Below are 22,903 nucleotides of genomic sequence, written 5' to 3' on the forward strand. Positions count from 1 at the left end.
TAAAGTTAATGAGATAAATAAGTGATTCATTGAGTGATGATTGACCATTATTGAAGACACCTGATGATAACAAGCAGAATCACCAAAGGACAAAATCACAATTTTTAAGACACCATCGTGGAGATGAGGGTTTGCTTTAGTTGGGCTCTTGACCCTTGACTCTTTAATATTAGAACTTTTTTGGGTTGCTGTAATTGAGTTATAACAGCCAGACGAGTAAAGAGAAAAGATGATCAGATAACGTTGGTTGTGGTTTCACATAATCATCATTTGACCAGAATCACACATATTCTGATCAACAGATCAACTGTGAACATTAAAAAACAAGCTACTAAAAGGTCACATTAAAACAGCAAAATTTAAATAGTGAGAATAAAGAAGACAATTCATCTCATAATTTATTCATGCAGCAATGTATGATGGGAGCTGTGGATGAGTTTTGATTGGTGGCGCCCAGAATGCACTGCAACATGCTTGATTATTCGCACCATTGTTGAGATTCACAGGATGATTCTTGATCTCTGTGTGTCTAAATAAGAGCTTTTTTCTCTAAGAACAACTTTTGATGAAACCTTTGAATTATTTTGAAGAAAACTGGATCTTGATTAATGCTTCAGTGGGTGGAAAAAAAATATGGCGGGACTTTTACTTTCTGACCCCTGGACTTTCCACCTCTGCTCGTGGAAGACTGGAGCGGGCTCGTGGAAGGCGGGCTTCTTGGGCCGTCTGGACCTCCACTTTTTGGGTGGCTTGGGCTGAGGGTTAGGCATGGCCATAGGGGAATGCCCACTGGAGCGGTAGGTGGAGAAAACCGGCAGCTGGTAAACTGGCCAGACCGCCGGAGAAGGAGAATACGATTTCACGTGAACCTCTTCTATTTCGAACTCGGAACCATTGAGGAAGAGAATCAGATTAATTAACTCGATTAGGGAAAAGAGGCATTCAGGTTCAATATAGCGAATCGTCTCCTCGTCCAGACCCCTCAGAAAACAAGTGTTCAAAATTGCATCCGGCCAGCTCACCTTATAAGACAGCTCGGCCCATTTCTCCACGTACTTCTCCAGCGAGCGACTGTCCTGTCTGCAAGTCAGGAGGCGGTCCTCCACAGAGAGTTTGCTTCCACGTTTTTTGGGGGGAATGGAAACGAGGAAGATACCCATATTGTCTTGTGGATCTCCAACGGTGCGGTCTGTTCTTCTGTTATGATTGGCTGTTGTAGAGATGAGGCATTAATGGATTTCCACAATCAAAGGATATTTATTCAACAAAGGAGTAAGGTACAGCACAAACACGTTTAACTAACAATAAGAACAGACAAGGAGTGAAGGGAGTGATTCAATTATATAGGGAGTGCAGAGGATCAGGAACAGGTGCAGGTAATCCGTGATGATGGGGAGATGACGAGGAAGTGAGTGCAGGTGTGGAAACAGGAGGATCATGGGAAATGGAGTCCGGGAAACAAGGGAACTGTAACAGCTGGTGAGCTGGAATAATAATAATAGAGTAAACTTTATAGTTACTTAGGCCCTTTATGTGTGTCTAATATGAATAAATGTCAGAAAATTATATTTGAATGGATTGTTATTGCTGCTTCCACTGATGCCTGACATCAGTGTTTATTTTACAAACTCTGAATGTATTGTTTATGCTTATGCATATTTAAATGTCTGAAACCTTAAAAGAAACATTATGTGTCTGAAAACACTGCATAGTTATGATATATGACAAGAGCTGCACAAGTCCGTCTAAATAAAAAAATAAATAAAAAAATAAAAAGAGTAATTGCAACTTTTTATCTCAGAATTCTGACTTTTTATCTCGCAATTGCGAGTTATAAAGTCAGAATTCTGAGATAAAAAGTTGCAATTACTCTTTTTATTTTTTTATTTAGTGGCGGAAACGCACTTACATAACAATCAGCCAGTCACCTGCAAAACAGAGACAATACACAGATGCACACCAAGTAATCAGAGGTGGAAAGTCCAGGGGTCAGAAAGTAAAAGTCCTGTCATATTTTTATTCCACCCACTGAAGCATTAAAGAGATAAATAAGTGATTAATTGAGTGATGATTGACCATTATTGAAGACACCTGATGATAACAAGCAGAATCACCAAAGGAGAAAATCACAGATTTTAAGTTACCATCATCGAGGTCAGGGTTTGTTTTAGTTGATCTCTTGACCCTTGAATTTTTAATATTACAGTTTGTTTGAGCTGTTGTAACTGCATTAAAATCAACCAGACGAGCAAAGTTAAGAGATGATCAGGTGATGTTGGTTATGTTTTCACATAATCATTATTTGATCTGAATCACTGAACTCATTTAGAGCTCAATCTCTGAGTTAGTTTTACATTATTGATTACAGCAGCACTGTGATTCTACAGCAGAAGTTCCAGTTTTTTTCAAAATAATTCAAAGGTTTATCAAAATTTGTTCAAAATAAAAAGGCTTATTTAGACACACATAGATCAAGAATCATCCTGTGAATCTCAACAGTGGTGAGGATAATAAAGCATGTTGCAGTGCATTCTGGGAGCCACCAATCAAAATTCATCCATGGCTCCCATCATGCATTGCTGCATGAATAAATTATGAGCTGAATTGTCTTAGTAATTTTCTTTATTCTCACTATTTTATTTTCTTTTTTCTGTTTTTCTGTGACTTTTCAGAAGCTTGTTTTCTAATGTTCAGAGTTGATCTGTTGATCAGAATATGTTGCTTGTCACTGTTGTTGAGATTCATACACTGATACTTGATGTCTGTGTGTGCCTAAATGAAGAATTTTTTTTTTTTTTTGATCAGAACAACTTTTAAGATATCCTTCAGATTATATTGATAAAGCTGATCTTCTGCTGTAGGCTACTCAATAATGTAAATCTAACACAGAGATTGGACTCTAAATGAGTTCAGTGATTCAGATCCAATAATGATTATGTGAAAACATAACCAACACCACCTGATCATCTTTCCTCTTTGCTTGTCTGGTTGTTATAACTCAATTACAGCAGCCCAAAGAAATTCTAAAATTAAAGAGTGAAGGGTCAAGAGCCCAACTAAAGCAAACCCTGACCACTGTGATGGTGTCTTAAAAATTGTGATTTTCTCATTTGGTGATTCTGCTTGTTATCATCAGGTGTCTTCAATAATGGTCAATCATCACTCAATTAATCACTTAATTATCTCATTAATGCTTCAGTGGGTGGAATAAAAATATGGCAGGACTTTTACTTTTACTTTCTGACCCCTGACCAACAGGGATGTCACAGTACCGCTCTGAGGGTTAATCAAAAGGTTAATTTTGACAAATTCATTGTGTGATGATTTAAACACAGTACATGTGTCAGGAAGGTGATCTGAAGGTAACAAGCAGAATCGCCAAAGAAAATCACAATTTTGAAGTCACCATCATGGATATCAGTGTTCACTTTAGTTGAGCTCTTGACCCTTGATTTTTTAATATTAGATTTTGTTTGGGTTGTTGTCGTTTTAATTATAGCAGCTAGACACACAAAGAGAAAAGATGGTCAGGTGGTGTTGGTTATGTTTTCACAATCATTATTTGTCCTGAATCACTGAACTCATTTAGAGCCCAATTTCTGAGTTAGATTTACATTATTGATTACAACAGCACTGTGATTCTACAGCAGAAGATCTAACCCAAATTTAATCCAAAGGCTCAACTATTGCAGATGAGCAAACACTCTAAAAAAAATACATCTTCTAGATGTAAACACAGACATCAAATAAACGTCTCCGAGATGTACGTGTGCTATCAGGGGAGCAGCCATTCAATTTTCATTGTTAATCATACTCCTCCACCTGAGATAACTTGGGGTGCGGCTCCCGAACAACGATGTAACTCACTGCTTCACTACCATAGTACGATTCGTCGTCGAACAAATCAACTAGCTAGTCACGACTGTTTCCCGAAACCGTATTCTCGCAAACTTGTCGTTCAACCACATTGGTAAATGACGTCACGCAAGTGGTGGAGTAATAACTTCTTTAAACGAATCTGTTTGAGATTGAATTAATGCTAGAATTTCTGCTATAAATTATGGACATGGCATTAGAGGACTAATTCTCATTTTTCCTCCGTTATTATTATTTTCATTTATTTCCAGATTAAATCAAATGCTTGCTCTGACATACTAGAGCACGTATGCACATGTGCACTCTTCAAAAACGACCTTTAAATCTCTAATTTAAGGTAATAATAAAGGACATTTAATGATTTATTAAGTCCACATGTCATAAAAACAGGAAACTATGCTTCTAACCACAGCTCGAGAGTTGTCGTTCCAACCACACAAGTTTGCAATGCAGTTTGTGAACGTTCGTTTGAATAGTGGTTTCGGGAAACACCAAATCGTTGAACTATGTAAGTATTGTCAGTGACAATAATACTCCCAACACTTTTGAAACTTTGTTCCAAAACACTTTTCAAGCAGACTCCAATTCAAATCCGTCACACATTGGCTACTCAAGCTCATCAATTACCCATTAAACAATGCAATTACTGGATTTCCACCTCCACCCTAAAAAGCTCCATCAGCCTCCCTTTCAGGTGGTGCGAGACCATCTAGCATCGGTTTCCCTTCAGGTCGCATTTGCAGTCACATCGCGGTGCCCTCGTGTAGCCATTTCTTCCCCCATTATGCGATTTCTACCACGGGAGAAAGCCACCTTGTAATATGAACAGCCCTCTCACAATAGCAGGACTGAAACTGCAACTGTGTGACCACTAGTACTTTTGATGCGTGGAAACTTGACTGTTTATTTGCAGTTTTAAATCATGGTTGAATTTGTAATTTTGTTTTGTTTTTTCTTTATTTGCAAATGGGACAAATGCAACTGAACATTTTGATTACTTTATTGACATCGGTTTTGTGTGACAGAAAACCTAGAAACATTTTATAAGTGTTATTAAGTGTTATTTTCCCAGACAAGAAAATAGGTCACTAAAATTATATTTTATTATGGATCACACTATAATATCTAGATCCACTATTTACAGGGAATGTTAAAAGGTTAGTTCACCCAAAAATGAAAATTATCCCATGATTTACTCACCCTCAAGCATCCTAGGTTTATATGACTAGCCTATCTTCTTTCAGACGAACACAATCAGAGATATTTTAAAGAAATATTCTTAGTCCTCCAAGGTTAAAACGGTTGTGAATGGTGGACCAAATTCTGAAGACCGAAAAAATGCATCCATCCATAAAAAAAATAAAAAAATCCATATGACTCCAAATGGGTAAATAAAGGCCTTTTGAAGCGAAGGGATGCGTTTTTGTAAGAAAAATATCCATATTTAAAACTTTGTAAAAATAAAAATTTTAAAATGAGAAATTTTAAAGAGAAATGTTGGAGGAGCTTGAGTTTGTTGCCCAGCCATATTTGTTTGAACCATGAGAGGCGTCTAAGCTTACATTACTCCTACATCCTGCGTCAAACATCGTGTCAGAGGATTACTCATTTGGCGCAAATCAACTTGCGCATTCTGTGTACGGTCGTTCGTCAGAAGCTAGTTGTTTGAATATATAAAGTTTTAAATATGGATATTTTTCTTACAAAAAACGCATCCCTTCATTTCAAAAGGCCTTTATTAACCCTCCAGAGTCGTATGGATTCATTTTTTTATGGATGGATGCATTTTTTCTAGCTTCAGAATTTCACAACCACTATAAACCTTGGAGGACTAAGGACATTTTTAAATATATCTCTGATTGTGTTCAACTGGAAGAAGAAAGTCATATACACCTAGGATGGCTTGAGGGTGAGTAAAACATGGAATAATTTTCATTTTTGGGTGAACTATCCCTTTAAAGTCTGAAAAGATTACTATTTGAGCTGTCAGTTAAAAACCTACCAATCACATCAAAGTGTTACATAAATGACAGCTCATTGTAAAGATAATTGTCAACCTGCATTTCCTTTTTCCAGGTGAAGAGATCTCCCAGACAGTCGAGCAGGCTATCAGTGGAAACTTCATGGGTCGTCTTATTGTCCAGCCCACTGGTAATGGAGAGGGGAACATGATCAATATGACTCTACCTCTCATTGCCACTCATTATCTGGACAGCACCAATCAGTGGGAGGCTGTAGGTGTGGACCGCCGTAATGAAGCCATTAAACATATCAACACAGGTCAGCAGGATACAACAGATTTAAAGAATTTAACTTTGATTTGAAATAAAAGGAAAAAAAAAAATAGAAAAACAAATACATATTTTTTCTTTATCTTTTTTTTGTATTAAGGTTATCAACAACAGCTGAGCTATCGTAAATCAGATGGATCCTACTCTGTCTGGGTAGGCGAGACAAGCAGCACATGGTATTTTCATTTCAATCAATTAATTTTTTTTATTTTCATGCCCAGTTTCTCCTGTCATGTTATTATTTAATAATATTATGATTAATAGTAGCACATTATTATTGTTATTAGCTTTTCCCACTGAGCAAATTACGTCCAGAAGACGTCTTTTTGAGGTCTTGTCTCAGGTTGAAAAGACGTCCACTGAGGGGCCAGAATGAAAGTTTTTATGACGTCTTTTTTTTGACATCTTCTGGATATCCGATATAGATGAACACGCAGAATCACCAAAGGAGAAAAATCACCATTTTTAAGCCACCATCGTGGAGATGAGTGTTTGCTTTAGTTGGGCTCTTGACCCTTGCCTTATTAATATTAGAGTTTGTTTGGGCAGTTAACTGAGTCATAACAGCCAGACAAATAAAGAGAAATGATCAGGTGTTGGTTATGTTTTCACATAATCAGTATTTGACCTGAATCACTGAACTCAATCAGCGTATGATTCTCAACAAAGGTGACATGCTTCATTCTGTAATGCAATCTGGGAGCCATGGATGAGTTTTGTATGAGGCACCCAGAATGCATTGCAGCATGAAGCATGTCACCATTGTTGAGAATCATACGCTGATTCTTGATGTTTGTGTGCGAGTAACTTTTGCAGGTGTTTTAAAGGATTTAATGTACATTGTATTTTTCAGATTTATTCTTCTGCTCTGTTTTTTGTAATGTTTTTTTTTTAGTTGTTATGGAGAAGATCCAGCACAAAATTAATAACATTTTTTTCATATAAAGCTCAGTCATTAGATCAATGAACAAAGCCACAACATGATGACAATTAGATTCATATCACTGAACAGCTGACAATAGCTAAATATATTGTCTCTTGCCATAACAAACAGCAAAAGCAGCCAAAGAAATATTATTACTAAAACAGTCAAGAGTCAAACTGCCTAACTGAAGTAAGCGCTGACCTCGATCACAGTGACATCAAACCAAACTTATTTCCAACAAATCATCAACAGCTAAACCTCTGGTAATTCTCAGTAACAACTTTTGTAGATGTATGTCAGAAATAAAGTCAGTCTGGTTAGTAATAAGTGAAGCTGGTAATGCTGTTTGTGGAGTTGTTTAATCAGATCTTCAGTGATTTAATGTCTTCTATCTTCAGTTGATTTCATCGAAGGCTGTGGCTGAAGTTGTAGTTCTTGTTGTTCCTCTGTCCTTCAGTGATTCTGCTCATTATCACCTAATTATCTCATTAACTCCAACATTGATTCAGTGTTAAATTTAACAGCCTGTAGTGTGCACACTGAGTAGTGTTCATTTCATCTGGGCTAAACCATGTGGGGCCTCCATGGAAACCGTGGACAAAAATGTCTGGGCCCCAGTTAGGCTGCCCAGGTGACACCCATCTGGGCCCCACCATGCTGTGTTGGCTGGGTTATGACTCAGTTAACTGCCCAAACAAAAAAAAAAAGACGTCATAAAAACTTTCATTCTGGCCCCTCAGTGGACGTCTTTTCAACCTGAGACAAGACCTCAAAAAGACGTCTTCTGGACGTAATTTGCTCAGTGGGTTGTTTCTGTTTGTCATAGGCTGACAGCATATGTAGCTAGAATCTTCGCCATGGCCAATAACTTTGTTGCTATAAAGGAGGATGTGATCTGCAGCGCCCTCAAGTGGCTGGTTCTCCACAAACATCTGCCAGATGTCTCCTTTAACGAGGATAAAGCTGTATTTCATGGAGAGATGGTGGTAAGTTGAATGTTGACTGAACTCATCTATGGAGGAAAATGTGCAGTGACCTACAATTAACGTGTAAGATGCAATTCAGTGGCCATGAAGTGCTATGTAGAGTGTATAGAGAGCAGACTTCTATTAACTACATACCCTTCTTACACTATTGGAAACAACTTTATTACACAACAATAAATAACTCACAAAACTAACTCTCTTTAATACTGTGCATACCATGCAGAGCCATATGAATTCCGCGGTGCAGAAAACAGATGAAATCACAGAATCCAGTCACAAATAGAAATGCGTTATAGTAGTAGACGCATTTTCGTCTACTACTACACATAAGTTACTGAAGCACGCGTGACGCTCGCGTTGATTTCAGTGTCTGCTGTCTCACTCACTATACATGAAGTACCACATGGCTGCTGTACCACCTGACCGCTGTAGATTCATAGGCGGGTCATTCCACGAAATCGGTGCCTTTTGCGTCCCTAAGAAATAACCAGACATAGAAGTACTATAACACGGACTTTTAATTTGCAAATTGAATGCAAAATTATATAAAAATCACTTTTGCTTATTGTTCTAAGTATAGTCTTACTATCAAGCAATGTTTTAGCATAAGTATACATTATTAGTATGTATATTTTATTGTTTATAAATTATAAATCATTTTATCGGTGTACCCTATTTCATGTCAGCCCTGTTACCCTCTCCAAAGAACCCTGTATAAATAATGGTACATTCCAGTGACATCACTTCCAGGAAGTTACATCATCTCTAAACCAGGATGCCAACAGTTAAAATAAAAATAAGTTTCTCTCTCTCTTCTATAATTTTCTATTTTTGATGATTTATGAGGTTTGACTGAGGGAGGATATGCAATGTTAAACCTGTTACCATTTTTGAAGTATACATTTAAACACGTATTTGTTTAATGTAACATAATCATTATCTACAAGTAATATCCCTTTAAAGTGTACAAAATGTGCTTTTGTGATCTGGGGCCGTATTCACAAAACATCTTAAGGCTAAAAGTAGCTCCTAACTTGCCGATTTAGGAGAAACTCTTAAAAATAATGGGCGTGTCAGTCCTAATTTTAGAACTCCTACATTTTTGCTCTAAGAGTATTTCACAAAGCATTTTAGTGCTAAAACTAGCTCTTAAATCTGTGAAACATTAGGAGTAGTCAAGAGGACTCCTAAGTCACTACCCCGCTAGAAATTTTACGTTCCCAGAACATTCTCAGAACGTCCCCACTGGTGTTGAGTAACGTTCCCATTATGTTCACAGACGGTCACGATGTGGAGTTCTTTTAAGGTTTGGGGGACATTATTTGGTGGACCTTCAGGGAACATTCAAGACATTCTCTGAACGTTTAGGGAACCATACTTTATTTGGAAATGTTCTCAGAACGTCCCCGCTGCCCTTGTCAAAAACTTGACTAATAAAAGTGGCTATTCAAACAAAAACTATTTTCACTTAAAGCTCTTTACAGGTATTTCCTGGATTAATATTATGAAACCTTTTCTTTAAATTGCAAATCTCTTGTATTAAGTCATTAGCTGACAAAAACACACACGAGCTAATGTAACTGCTGTATCACTGCATCAGTAACTACACAGTTACTGTCTTTAAATAAAGCAACACGCAGCAGAACATCAGAGTTTCTGGATCATCACTGACTGAAATCACAGGAGCTACCCTTCAGCACAATGGTGACAGATAAAACTCAGATAACACAAACAACATTAAACAATAACAGGGGCTGTATTCACAAAACATTTTATCTTACCACTAAGAGTTCTCCTAAATAGCAGTAAAAGTTCTTGGCTAAGAGTTTTTTCTTAAAACCTATTCACAAAGCTGCTGAGACAAACTTTTACTAAGGAATAGACTGAAGTCTTAAGCTAAGAGTAAGGGCGGGGCTGACCTCGTTGCTATGGAGTAAACACACAGTGATTGGCTGATGGGGGAGGAGTCAGTGATTTAATCATAGAAATATTGTAGAATGAGGTGTCATGTTTACATATTAAAATAAAGGTTTAAAAATACAAATGTTGCCCTATTCAAATAAATGTTTTTTTTAATAAAAATGTTGCCATAGTCAAAATAAAATGTTGACATATTTTTGCCATAAAGGTTTTAAAATGTAGGCTAAGTGTCACTAATTAAACTATACAGTTAATTGTCCACCTCTTGGTTGTCTGCATCTCAAGAAAATGCAGAATTCAACCGACAAATTATGTTTTATAAACAAAGTTTGCTAGAAACACATTCAAACGGTCTTTCTAATCAGCACGAGAAGAGGAATAAATACACAGACGATATATTGTTTTTTTGTTTTTTTTTACTCTATTAAATTATTTGTAAGTGTGAACCCATGAAAACCACTGCCACAGGTAATCAGACAATATTTATTTATTTGTTAAAGATTAATTTTTGGCATCTCATCATAGATTCACATCTATAAATCAAATGTTTTTTATTGCATTGCATTTTATTGCATTTATGAAGAAAAGGTTCAGCTCTGTCGCTATTCCCTCAATGGTGTTCAGTGTCTTTGGGTGGATTAGGACTGTTTGTGATTTGATCTTAGTGATTTAGGAGTCCTCTTGACTACTCCTAACGTTTCACAGATTTAGGAGCTAGTTTTAGTGCTAAAATGCTTTGTGAAATACTCTTAGAGCAAAAATTTAGGACTCCTAAAATTAGGACTGACACGGCCATTATTTTTAAGAGTTTCTCCTAAATCGGCAATTTAAGAGCTACTTTTAGCCTTAAGATGTTTTGTGAATATGGCCCCAGATCTCTCTAGATATCTGCATCTTCACTTATTACAAACCACTCTGACTTTGTTTCTTTCATACAAATCTTCTTAATGAGGTGTTGATGTTTTATCAAAATTTATAGATATCACCGTTATGGAGGTAAGCGCTTGCTTTAGTTGGGCTCCTGACCCTTGACGATTTGACTTTATTTTTCCTCCAATTGTTGTAACTGTGTTTTTCTAAAGCATTTGTTACTATAAAATATTTTGAGAAAATAAATATGACCAATTAGGTTTGGATGCTTATAGTCGTTGTTGTTGATTTGATCCTCATACAGAAAAGACACTGCTCAAAACTCTGTATAAAAAAAAAAAACTAATAAAAAAGGAGGGAAAGAAAGTTGATGCAAAACTGACATTTAACACACCCATAGTTTAGACTCTGGAGAAGACCAGTGAATCATCAGCACTAAACAACCAAATTCATCTGATCAGACTTTCTCCTGCATCTTTTGCTACAACAAACGTGTTTTGAAAAGTTAAAGCAGCCAAAGAAAATCTAATAACTAAATAGCAAAAATCAAGAGCCCATCTAAAGCAAACGCTCTCCTCTATAAACTTTATTATTTTCTATAAAACACACACACAGAAGGCGAAGTTCTTGTGCAACTTTGTCTAAAAGTGACACAAATTCTGAAATTTTACAGAACATTTGGGACATAAAACGTCCTCTTTTGGTTATGAAAGTGTTGCAGTTCAAGGTTCATTACATGATTTTAGGGGGACGTTCCAATTTGGTTTATTTTATGGTCACACAAGAACGTTACAATGAGGATATTTAGGACATTAAACTGAACATTGCTACATGGTCTTTTGTTGGTCATCTAATAACGTTCCCGATATGAGTTTAGGGGAACGTTCTATTTTGGTTATTTTATGGTCGCGCAAGAACGTTACAAAGAGGACGTTTGGGAAGTTATCAGAACGTCCTATAGTGATAGTCCCCTAAACATTCTCAGAACGTCCTGAATGTTCCCTGAAGATCCACCAAATAACATTCCCCAAACCTTAAAAGAACTCCACATCGTGACCATCTCTAAACGTTCTGGGAACGTTACTAGACAACGTTCTTAATACCAGTGGACATTCTGAGAATGTTCTGGGAACGTAACATTTTTAGCAGGACAACCTGTCACCTAGTAACGTTCCCAGAACGTTCAGAGACGGTCACTATGTAGAGTTCTTTTAAGGTTTGGGGAACGTTATTTGGTGGATCTTCATGGAACATTCAGGATGTTCTGGGAATGTTTAGGGGACTATCACTATAGGACGTTCTGTTAACTTGCCAAATGTCCTCTTTGTAACGTTCTTGCATGACCATAAAATAACCAAAATGGAAAGTTCCCCTAAACTCATATCAGGAACGTTATTAGATGACCAACAGAAGACCATGTAGCAACGTTCAGTTTAATGTCCTAAATATCCTCATTGTAATGTTCTTATGTGACCATAAAATAACCAAATTGGAACGTCCCCCTAAAGTCATATAAGGAACCTTGAACTGCAGCACTTTCACTACCAAAAGACAACGTTTTATGTCCCAAATGTTCTGTAAAATTTCAGAATTTTCATCACTTTTAGGAACTTTTAGACTTTAAAGTTGCGCAAGGTCATGATAACATCGCCTTCTACTTGTGTGTTTTATAGAAAATAATAAAGTTTGAAGTCACCGTTATAGAGGTGAGCGTTTGCTTTAGATGGGCTCTTTAGATTCTTGCTATTTTAACCTCAGATTTTCTCTGGCTGCTTTAACTATGTTTTCAAAATATGCTTGTTATAGCAAAAAAAAAAAAAGCAAGTGAAAGTCTGATCAGTTGAGTTAAATGACGGTGATACAATCATAATGAAGTGTCCTGATTCACCGATCATTATCTGAGTCTAATCTATAAGTGTGTTATATGTTAGTTTTGCATTAACTAATTTTTTTTTTTATGTTTTTTTTTTAAAGTTCATCATACAGAGTTTTGAGCAGTGTCTAATAGATTCATACAGACATCACGAATCAGCGTATGATCCTCAACAATGGTGCCAATAAACCAAAATCTTTTTTTGTGACTTTAGTAGCTTGTTTTGTGATACTCAGAGTTAATGTTATTCCGAAAATTTTGTCACCATTGTTGAGGATCATATGCCTGTATGAATCTTCCTGATGCTGTCTGAATAATTCCTACATAATAAAAACTTTCAAAATGTCAATAATATGCATTATCATAGATACACAACAGCACAAAAAAAAAAAAAATACCACATTCACTGTTCAGTGAGAAAGACCAACGTATGATGATATACTTAATGAGTAAACAAATCAACATGACCAATTTTTTTATTGTAAGCAATTATTTTATTGTAACAAAAGTGCATTAGAAACACACAGTTACAACAATTGGAGAAAGAATAAAGTCAAAATGTCAAGGGTCAGGAGCCCAACTAAAGCAAGCGCTTACCTCCGTAATGGTGACATTTATACATTTTGATAAAACATAAACACCTCTTTAAGAAGATTTGTAATGAAGAAACAAAGTCAGAGTGGTTTGTAATAAGATTGAGTTTTGTGAGGTCACCATTGCGCTGAAGAGTAGCGCCCGTGCTTCAGTCAGTGATGATCAAGAAGCACTGATGTTTTGCTGCATGTTGCTTTATGTAAAGACGGTAACTGTGTAGTTGCTGGTGCAGTGATACAGCAGTTACATTAGTTCATGCATATGCTGTTCTCAGTTAAAAGACTTTGAAGAAAAAAACAGTTTTTGTTTGAACAGCCACTTTTGTTAGTCAATTTAGCTCTAACTTTCAATTCAATTTTTTGACAAGGGCAGCAGGGACATTCTGAGAACATTTCCAAATAAAGTATGGTTCCCTAAACATTCAGAGAACGTCTTGAATGTTCTGTGAAGGTCCACCAAATAATGTCCCCCGAACCTTAAAAGAACTCCACATCGTGACCGTCTCTGAACGTACTGGGAACATTACTTGACAACGTCCTTAACACCAGTGGGGACGTTCTGAGAATGTTCTGGGAATGTAAAATTTCTAGCGGAGATAGCACCACTGCCATACAAAGAACCCGTTAAGCCTCTGTATAGTTCTTTAAATGAGAACCACTGCTGGTGCTATATGGAACCTCTTGTGGTTCTACATAGCACCATCTGACAAAGGTGCTATATAGCACTTAAAAAGGTTCCCCTATGATTAGGAGCCAAAGAGCCATTTTTGGTGCTATATAGCACCATTTTTGTTTAGAGTGTGTGCCAGTGGTTTTCATTAGTTCACACTTACAAATGATCGAATAGAGTAAAAAAAACAAAACAAAAAAAATTATATATATATATATATATATATATATATATATATATATATATATATATATATATATATAATAATACATATATATATTAACTGTATATACTAGTTTAATTAGTGACACTTAGCCTATATTTTAAAAACCTTTATGGCAACAATATGGCAACATTTTATTTTGAATAGGGCAACATTTGTATTTTTAAACTTTTATTTTAATATGGAAACATGACACCTCATTCTACAATATTTCTATGATTAAATCACTGACTCCTCCCCATCAGCCAATCACTGTGTGTATAGTCCATAGCAACGAGGTCAACCCCGCCCTTACTCTTAGCTTAAGACTTCAGTCTATTCCTTAGTAAAAGTTTGTCTCAGCAGGTTTGTGAATAGGTTTTAAGAGAAAACTCTTAGCTAAGAACTTTTACTGCTATTTAGGAGAACTCTTAGTGGTAAGATAAAATGTTTTATGAATACGGCCCCTGGTCTGTTAGCTAGCAAATAGCAAATTAGCTTTAAATTGTCAAACCTGTTAACGTCAACCCTGTTACTTTTCAGAGTAACAGGTCTTGACATGCGGGTAACAGGGATGACAATCACCTTATCCACAACTGTATTTAACATTTATCTGTGAAAAAAAAAAAAAAAATCTTGTACTTCAAGTATTAACTATTTAAATGTATTATATAAACTTAATATATAATATATTTTAACCCTAACAGATTGAGTGCATAGCTTTTCATTTCTTAAACAACCATGTTGGAATATGTATCATGGCCATATTCCAAGATGCCATCACAATCATCACAAAATTCATCATCACACAACAATTCATCAGGTTTAAAGAATGGTTCACAGAGCACAAAGAATCATTTTCACACATGAATGGGCACTTCTGAGTCTGGACTGGACTGGTCTGGACACTTCTTAGTCTGAGTCTGAATATGGCTATGATACATCTTTCAAAACATTTAAGAAAAGCTACACACTACATCTCTTAGGGTTAAAAGAATCATTGCAAAACATATAACATGCTAGAAACATAATAATCACTGTAATAATGATCCATTCATAGGTTCTAAAGTATTTACCCATTAAAATCCAAGCAACAACTTTTTTTTTTTTTGGCAGAGCAGTGTATATTTTAAGTTCTGTGAGGAGACACACTGACACAGACAAAACGTATGGACGCATGGGTCTAATTACAGTAGCCTTAAAACATTTCTAAAGCGTGCATGTGCACAGATTTGATCTTAGAGTGTGTGTACGCTTAAATCCATGCCAACGCTCATATTTATAAAAAGTGCTTAGCGCCACATCAGGGTCTGAACAGATGTACAGTACACACTTTTCCTTGTCAGATTACTGCAGTTCTTTTTGGATATCTAAGCTATTCTTACAGCTCGCCATTCTAAATTAAACGATTTGGATGATGACTGGTGATCTTTTATGTGCAAATTACATTAATTAGGTGTTGTTTGCAATGCCAAGATCTGAAACCATTCAGCTGCGCACGTTCAAGATTTGCAATTTATATTTTTCACATCTGAAAGAGAGACATACGCTCGTTTTCTGGGTGTACGTTCATTCTAAGAATCTCACATACGCACATCTGAGAAATGATCGTAAGATCAGATTTAGGACGGTTTCTGTGCAACATTTTATAAATGAGGCTCTTGATCTATTAGAAACTGAATGTTTCATTAATACAGCCATGCAAAGTGAATGCAAAACAATATAATGTAAATTAAAAAGTTACTTCACAGTATCCCAGCCAGCAGAGCCATGTGGGGCCCAAATGGGTTTGACCTGGGCTATCTAACTGGGACCCAGCCAGTTTTGCACCCAGTTTCCATGTAGGCCCCACATGGATTTGCCCAGATGAAATGAACACTGCTTAGTGTGCACACTACAGGCTGTTTAATGTAACAATTAATCAGTGTTGGAGGTAATGAGATAATTAAGTGATTGAATAATGATTTTGTATTAGTGAAGAACACCTGCTGTTAACAAGCATAATCACTGAAGGAAAGAGAAACACAAGAACTACTTCCAGCCACAGCCTTGGATGAAATCAACTGAAGATAAAATACATTACATCTCTCAAGATCTGATTAAACAACTCCACAAACAACATTAGCTTCACTTATTACTAACCAGACTGACTTTATTTCTGTCAGACATCTACAGAAGTTCGTATTAAGAATAAAAAAGAGGCTTAGATGTTGATTACTTATTTGAAAGTAATAGTTTGATTTGATGTTACCATTGTGGCGATCAGTGTGTGCTTTAGTCAGGCTCTTGACTTTTTAACATTAGTTTTTCTCTTGACAGCTGTGTCTGTTTGTTATGGCGAGAACAGCAAGAGAAAATATAATCAAATGCTGTAAGCTGATTGATGATAAGAATATAATCATCATATATTGGCTTAACTCATTGATATTATGTGGGAGGTTTATACGGGTAGTATGTTATTAATTCTGTTTTATTGTTATGAAAATGTAAATCTAACTCAGATTGAGCTCTAAATGAGTTCAGTGATTCAGATCAAATAATGTTTATGTAAAAACATAACCAACACCTGATCATCTTTTAACTTTGCTTGTCTGTTTGATTTTAATGCAGTTAAAACTGCCTAAACAAAATCTAAAACTAAAAAGGCAAGGGTCAAGAGCTCAACTAAAACAAACCCTGACCTCAATGATGGTAACTTAAAAATTGTGATTTTCTCCTTTGGTGATTCTGCTTGTTATCATCAGGTGTCTTCAATAATGATCAAACATCACTCAATTAATCACTTAATTATCTCATTAATGCTTCAGTGGATGAGATAAAAATATGGCAGGACTTTTACTTTCTGACCCCTGGAATGTCCACCTCTGATCATGTGGTAGCAGTTGATAGTCTGCTTGTTCTGCATCGATCGCTGGTTTGTGGCCTGACCTTGGCAATAGGTCAATATGAATAGGGCAATAGAAAGATTGTATTTGCTATAAAGAAACAAAAAAACATCCTAATCTTTTTTTGCGAGCTGATTTTTAGGATATCCTTGTTTTGTTTTGTTTTATCTATTAAAATATTGTAGAATTTGGTGTTTCAGTTACATTGCCAATATTAGAAAATAGAACGCAGTAGTAATTATTTTTTTATGTCATAAACAAAGCCATCGAAAGAGAACATCCCGCTGATTGAGCTATAATATCCATTAGAACTCATTTGAAAAATGCAATCCCAACATAATTTTATATAAAAACAACAACAACAACAACAACAAAAAAATAATGTTATATATTTCCATTAAGAAAACTTTCCTAGCTAACCAAAAACAAAATTTAAAAAAGAACATTTTGGGAACCAAAAGCTAGCATTCTGGGAACCAAAAAATGTTCAGGGAACATTCTGGCAACTATAAATTGTTAGCTGGGGACAGAGGTGGAGATTCCAGGGGTCAGAAAGTAAAAGTCCTGCCATATTTTCATTCCACCCACTGAAGCATTAATGAGATAATTAAGTGATAAATTGAGAGATGATTGAGCATTATTGAAGACACCTGATGATAACAAGCAGAATCACCAAAGGAGAAAATCACAATTTTTAAGTTACCATCATCGAGGTCAGGGTTTGTTTTAGTTGAGCTCTTGATCCTTGACTTTTTAATATTAGACTTTGTTTGGGCAGTTTTAACTGCATTAAAACCAAACAGACAAGCAAAGTTAAAAGATAATCAGGTGTTGTTGGTTATGATTTTACATAAACATTATTTGATCTGAATCACTGAACTCATTTAGAGCCCAATCTCTGAGTTAGATTTACATTATTGATTACAGCAGAACTGTGATGCTACAGCAGAAGATCAACTTTTACAATACATTTTTTAAGAGTTCTGGGGCCGTATTCACAAAACATTTTATCTTACCACTAAGAGTTCTCCTAAATAGCAGTAAAAGTTCTTAGCTAAGAGTTTTCTCTTAAAACCTGTTCACAAAGCTGCTGAGACCAACTTTTACTAAGGAACAGACTGAAGTCTTAAGCTAAGAGTAAGGGCGGGGTTGACCTCGTTGCTATGGAGTAAACACACAGTGATTGGCTGATGGGGAGGAGTCAGCGATTTAATCATAGAAACTCTCATTGTAGAATGAGGTGTCATGTTTCCATATTAAAATAAAGGTTTAAAAATACAAATATTGCCCTATTCAAAATAAAATGTTGCCATATTGTTGCCATAAAGTTTTTAAAATATAGGCTAAGTGTCACTAATTAAACTAGTATATATATAATGAATATAATGAAAGTGCTGCAGTTCAAGGTTCCTTATATGACTTTAGGGGGACGTTCCATTTTGGTTATTTTATGGTCAAAAAAAGAACGTTACAAAGAGAATATTTGGGACATTAACAGAACGTTCCCACACGGTCCTCTGTTGATCGTTTAATAACGTTCCATTTTGGTTATTTTATGGTCATGCATGAATGTTACAAAGAGGACATTTGGGAAGTTAACAGAATGTCCTATAGTGATAGTCCCCTCAACATTCCTAGAACGTCCTGAATGTTCCCTGAAGGTCCACCAAATAACGTTCCCCAAACCTTAAAAGAACTCCACATCGTGACCGTCTGTGAATGTTCTGGGAACGTTACTAGGTGACAGGTTACCCCGCTAGAAATTTTACGTTCCCAGAACATTCTCAGAACGTCCCCACTGGTGTTGAGTAACGTTCCCATTATGTTCAGAGACGGTCACGATGTGGAGTTGTTTTAAGGTTTGGGGGACGTTATTTGGTGGACCTTCAGGGAACATTCAAGACATTCTCTGAACGTTTAGGGAACCATACTTTATTTAGAAATGTTCTCAGAACGTCCCTGCTGCCCTTTTTTAAAAAACATGAATTGAAAATTAGAGCTAAATTGACTAATAAAAGTTTTTGTTTCTTTGTTTCTTTCATACACATCTTCTTAATGAGGTGTTGATGTTTTATCAAAATGTATAAATGTCACCGTTATGGAGGTAAGCGCTTGTTTTAGCTGGACTCCTGACCCTTGACAATTTGACTTTAGGTTTTCTCCAATTGTTGTAACTGTGTTTTTCTAAAGCATTTGGTACAATAAAAAATTGTGAGAAAATTAAAGTCTGCTCAAATTGGTTTTGGATGCTTGTTTATTGATGATGATATAAACTCATACAGTGGTCTTATTCACAAATCTCTGAAAATTGTGTTATCTTTCATCTAGACATAATGCAGGATTATGAAAGTTTTTATCCTTATGCAGAAATTATTCAGACAGTATCACGTAGATTCACACAGACATCAAGATTCTGCATATGATCCTCAACAATGGTGACAAAATTTTCAGATAAACACTGAACATCACAAAACAAGCTACAAAAAAGATATTTTAGTGACACCATCGCTGAGGATCATACGCTGATTCATGATGTCTGTGTGAGTCCTAAAGACACTGCTCAAAACTCTGCATAATGTATTAAAAAACTAATAAAAAAGGGGGTAAAAACACCTTTAATTAATGCAAAAATGCAATTTAATACACTAAGTTTACATTTTGGTGATGATCAATGAATCAGGACACTCCATGATGATTGCATCACCAGCACAAAACAACCAAATTCATCTGATCAGACTTTCTCCTGTTTTCTTTTGCTATAACTAATGTGTTTTGAGAACACAGTTAAAGCAGCCAGAGAAAATCAAATGTTAAAATTGTCAAGAATCAAGAGCACATCTAAAGCAAACGCTCTCCTCTATAACGGTGACTTCAAACTTTATTATTTTGTATTAAACACCCACACAGCCGGCGACATTCTCGTGACCTTGTGCAACTTTGTCTAAAAGTTCTCTAAAAGTGACAAAAATTCTAAAACTTTACAGAACATTTGGGACATAAAACGTCCTCTTTTGGTAATGAAAGTGCGGCAGTTTAAGTTTCCTTATATGATTTTAGGGGGACGTTCCAATTTGGTTAATTTTATGCTCACACAAGAACGTTACAATGAGGATATTTAGGACATTAACTGAACGTTGCTACATGTTTTTTTTGTTGGTCATTTAATAACGTTCCCGATATGAGTTTAGGGGAACGTTTTATTTTGGTTATTTTATGGTCATGCAAGAACGTTACAAAGAGGACATTTGGGAAGTTAACAGAACGTCCTATAGTGATAGTCCCCTAAACACGTCCTGAATGTTCCTTAAAGGTCCACCAAATAACGTTCCCCAAACCTTAAAAGAACTCCACATCGTTCTTGCATGACCATAAAATAACCAAAATAGAATGTCCCCCTGAAGTCATATCGGGAACGTAATTAAATGACCAACAGAGGACCATGTGGGAACATTCTGTTAATGTCCCAAATCTCCTATTTGTACACTGTAAAATGTAATTTTTTTGTAATTAGTGTAGTTTACTTATAAAGCTTAATTAAACTGTTGGGTTTACATAAAAAAAACTTACGGAAACCGATTGCCTTAAATTTAGCAAGTAAGTTAACTCATCATTTTGAATTGATAAAACTAGCTTCCACACAGTACAGAGTACTTAGAAATCTTGAGGATTGGTAATTCAATTTTACAAATTGAGTACTTAGTTCAGTCATGTTAAAAATCTTGTTCACATTATGTAGAAACTGCCTTAAATTTCTCAAGCATTTTTTACTCAGTTGCAACAATGGACCATACATTTATTTGTGTTTATTAAACTGGAGATACTGTTGAAAATAATAAAGTTTGATGTCACCATCATGGTGGAAAGTGTTTGCTTTAGTTGGGCTCTTGACCTTGACTTTTAACATTAGTGTTTCTCTGGCTGTCGTAACTCAGTGTTTGTAAGACACAGCTGTTATGGTGAAAAAAGTCAAAAGAAATACTGGGATTGATCTGTTGGATCTGTACCACTGATTCTTGATGTCTCCGTGTGTCTATATAGTCCAAAATGTTTTTTGACTAACATATTAAAAATATGATTTCAACAGTGCGCCGTCTCTTGCTAGTTTCATTGGTTATTAAAAAAAAAATACTTATTTGTTTTTAATGACAAACCACACTTTTCACACTTTTGATTAAGAATAAACCTCAGGATTAAATCTTTGGGTATTCAATGATATCATCAGGAAAGACGCAATAGATCAATCCCAGTATTTCTCTTGGCTTTTTACACCATAACAGCTGTGTCTCACAAACACTGAGTTACGACAGCCAGAGAAACACTAATGTTAAAAGTCAAGGTCAAGAGCCCAACTAAAGCAAACACTTTCCACCATGATGGTGACATCAAACTTTATTATTTTCAACAGTATCTCCAGTTTAATAAACACAAATAAATGTATGGTCCATTGTTGCAACTGAGTAAAAAATGCTTGAGAAATTTAAGGCAGTTTCTACATAATGTGAACAAGATTTTTAACATGACTGAACTAAGTACTCAATTTGCAAAATTGAATTACCAATCCTCAAGATTTCTAAGTACTCTGTACTGTGTGGTAGCTAAACCCAACAGTTTAATTAAGCTTTCTAAGTAAACTCAACTAATTACATTTTACAGTGAATACTCAAGATTTCTAAGTACTCTGTACTGTGTGGTAGCTAGTTTTATCAATTCAAAATGATGAGTTAACTTACTTGCTAAATTTAAGGCAATCGGTTTCCTTAAGTATTTATGTAAACCCAACAGTTTAATTAAGCTTTCTAAGTAAACTCAACTAATTACATTTTACAGTGAATACTCAAGATTTCTAAGTACTCTGTACTGTGTGGTAGCTAGTTTTATCAATTCAAAATGATGAGTTAACTTACTTGCTAAATTTAAGGCAATCGGTTTCCTTAAGTTTTTTATGTAAACCCAACAGTTTAATTAAGCTTTCTAAGTAAACTCAACTAATTACATTTTACAGTGTAACCTTTTTTTTGACCATAGAATAACCAAAAGAGAACGCCCCCCTAAAGTTATATAAGGAACCTTGAACTGCAGCACTTTCATTACCAAAAGAGGACGTTTAAGGAACGTCCCGAATGTTCTGTAAAGGTTCAGAATTTTCATCACCTTTTGAGAACTTTTAGGGAACGTTGCGCAAGGTCCTGAGAATGTTGCCTTCTATGTGGGAGGTTGTCCTGCTAAAAATTTTACGTTCCCAGAACATTCTCAGAACGTCCACTGGTATTAAGAACATTGTCTATGTTCAGTTCAGTAATGTTCAGTTTAATGTCCTAAATATCCTCATTGTAACGTTCTTATGTGACCATAAAATAAACCAAATTGGAACGTCCCCCTAAAATCATATAATGAACCTTGAACTGCAGCTCTTTCATAACCAAAAGAGGACGTTTTATGTCCCAAATGTTCTGTAAAATTTGGTTTGTAATAAGTGAAGATGCAGATATCTAGAGAGATCTGGGGCCGTATTCACAAAACATCTTAAGGCTAAAAGTAGCTCCTAAATTGCCGATTTAGGAGAAACTCTTAAAAATAATGGGCGTGTCAGTCCTAATTTTAGGAGTCCTACATTTTTGCTCTAAGAGTATTTCACAAAGCATTTTAGCGCTAAAACTAGCTCCTAAATCTGTGAAACGTTAGGAGTAGTCAAGAGGACTCCTAAGTCACTAAGACCAAATCACAATCAGTCCTAATCCACCCAAAGACACTGAAAACCATTGAGGGAATAGAGGATAGAGCCTTAGGTGCTGAACATTTTCTTCATAAATGC

At 35.8% G+C, this 22,903-nt stretch overlaps 1 protein-coding gene across 2 annotated transcripts in view; it reads left to right on the plus strand.

Moving 5' to 3' along the window:
• The window catches only part of LOC137031494 (complement C3-like), a 162,281-nt gene that overhangs the window by 58,020 nt on the left and 81,358 nt on the right, over nt 1–22,903 (plus strand). For both annotated transcript variants that reach the window (XM_067402480.1, XM_067402481.1), the window contains exons 24-26: nt 5,953–6,156; nt 6,268–6,343; nt 7,919–8,078. In XM_067402480.1, the coding sequence (XP_067258581.1) occupies nt 5,953–6,156; nt 6,268–6,343; nt 7,919–8,078 (440 nt within the window). The remainder of the gene's footprint in view (nt 1–5,952; nt 6,157–6,267; nt 6,344–7,918; nt 8,079–22,903) is intronic.

Source organism: Chanodichthys erythropterus, chromosome 12 (genome assembly GCF_024489055.1).
Source record: "Chanodichthys erythropterus isolate Z2021 chromosome 12, ASM2448905v1, whole genome shotgun sequence".
NCBI classification, from domain to species: domain Eukaryota; kingdom Metazoa; phylum Chordata; class Actinopteri; order Cypriniformes; family Xenocyprididae; genus Chanodichthys; species Chanodichthys erythropterus.